This window comes from Pterocles gutturalis, unplaced genomic scaffold (genome assembly GCF_000699245.1).
Source record: "Pterocles gutturalis isolate BGI_N339 unplaced genomic scaffold, ASM69924v1 scaffold27954, whole genome shotgun sequence".
Taxonomy (NCBI): Eukaryota; Metazoa; Chordata; class Aves; order Pterocliformes; family Pteroclidae; genus Pterocles; species Pterocles gutturalis.
Genome location: NW_010131495.1, coordinates 200 through 1,862, shown reverse-complemented (window position 1 = coordinate 1,862; position 1,663 = coordinate 200). Strand labels below are relative to the sequence as shown.

Genomic DNA, 1,663 nt, shown 5'->3' with positions numbered 1-1,663 from the left:
CCAAAGAGGAGGTTCCTGGGAGCTTACCCGGAGAAGGAGTCCCACACGATGATCAGAGCATCCGGCCCTCGGTCGGCGGTTGCAGCCCAGCGCCTGTCTTCACTCACGCACAGGCAAGAGATGGCATTCGGGTGGCCCTGGGGATGAGACGCAGCAAAGTGCCACGGACGTGGCGATCGTTCAAAGCGTTCATCAAACTGCTTCGCTCATGAGCTCCGCGACTCCTCTCCCGAGGGTCCTCCACTCTGCTCCTTCCAGCCCAACTCCTGTGTCCCATTTTTCACGCCTTTCTGAGCCCGTCCCCACGTGCCACGTTGCAATCCAGCGCAAAGCACCTTCCACCGACATGCGTGGGGAAGGGCAACGGGCGCGCGGGCGAAACCACGGGCTCCTTCGGATGGGCTGCTCTCGATTCGGTTAGAGGTGACCCCCAAAGCACCCCCATGCCACAGATGTATGGAACACCGCACGGCGCAGCTACGGCAAAGACCCCAGACCGCTCCAGCTGCGAGCGCGAGGACAACACTGGGAAAAGAGACAGAGGGAGGGAGCTCAGGAGACGGGGAAAAAGAGGAGGGAGATGCATGGGCTGCGTGCCAGACCTGCAGGTGGTACTGCCGGTTCCCCGGGATGTCGTGGATGACCGCGGTGTGGGAGGAGACGTACAGGAGCACCCAGTGCTCCCCATCCATCAGGCTGTGCACGGCCAGGCGGCTGTTGTAGCCCAGCACCCAGGACAGGCTCTGCGGGGAAGAGGCAGCTCCTGGCTCTTAGCATCCAGGACAAAAAAAGCCACAGAAGGTCTCTGGGGTGATGGAAGAGAGCGCGGGGTGCTGCGCCGTGCCCATCGGTACTCACGAGGGGGTGCGGGCTGGGCTGCCTGTCCTCCTGGAAGAGCATCCCCGGCGTGGCCGCCCACACCAAGCTGGCAGAGCCGTCGCACCCATCGTCCTCCCCGCTCCTCCACTGCGTTTCCTGCTCCCTGTGAGGGCTGGAAATGGCCCCCCTGGGCTCAGGCAGGGCTGGGGGAGGTCCAGGGGGTCTGGCATCCTCCAGGTGGGGTGTCCCGGTGGTGTCTTACCCCAGGGCAGCTGCCTCCTGCCTCCCAGCCCCGGTGCTGGGCAGGGTGCCTGGGGTCCCCATCCCTGGAGGAGACCTCAGGAGACCCAACGTTGCGTCTGCTCCAGCATCCTCCAGTGCTCCTTCCTTCTCCTTGGCAGCAGCGAGGGGGTCCTTGGAAAGAGAGAGAGGTTCTGGTGTGCGCTGGCTCCTGCGCTGTCCCGCAGCTGCTGGGAACACGCCCCGGCACATCTCAGGTACAACCTGCATCACCTTCAGGGCAGGCTCCAATACCAGATACTCCTCCGCTCCCAAACCACCCAGGGATTTGTACTGGGGAAAAGAGTACCGTCCGAGAGGGAGTGATGGCAAACTGGGGTTAAAAACAGGGGCATCGGGTCCTGGGGCTGTGGGTGGCTCTGTGGGAATCCCAGTGCTGCTGCCAGCATCTCCCTTCAAGCAGAGGGAAAGCAAGGATTCAAAAAATCCCACTGTCCCTTCCTGGGCACCTCACCAGCCTGTTAATGAGTGTATTAACGAGAGCTGGGGTATCAGAGCTCTCAGCAGCCCTGCACAGACTTTCCCAGTCTGAGCACTGGCCGCT

The 1,663-nt window shown here is 62.6% G+C and overlaps 1 protein-coding gene across 1 annotated transcript in view; it reads right to left on the bottom strand.

The window, feature by feature from the left end:
• Positions 1-1,233, bottom strand: part of WDR66 (WD repeat domain 66) — a gene marked incomplete at its 5' end in the record, with an annotated part of 17,013 nt that extends 15,780 nt beyond the window's left edge. The window contains 4 exon segments of the mRNA XM_010080642.1: positions 28-137; positions 603-743; positions 859-1,006; positions 1,082-1,233. Coding sequence (XP_010078944.1) covers positions 28-137; positions 603-743; positions 859-1,006; positions 1,082-1,233 — 551 coding nt within the window.
• Between the last annotated feature and the right edge of the window lie 430 nt (positions 1,234-1,663).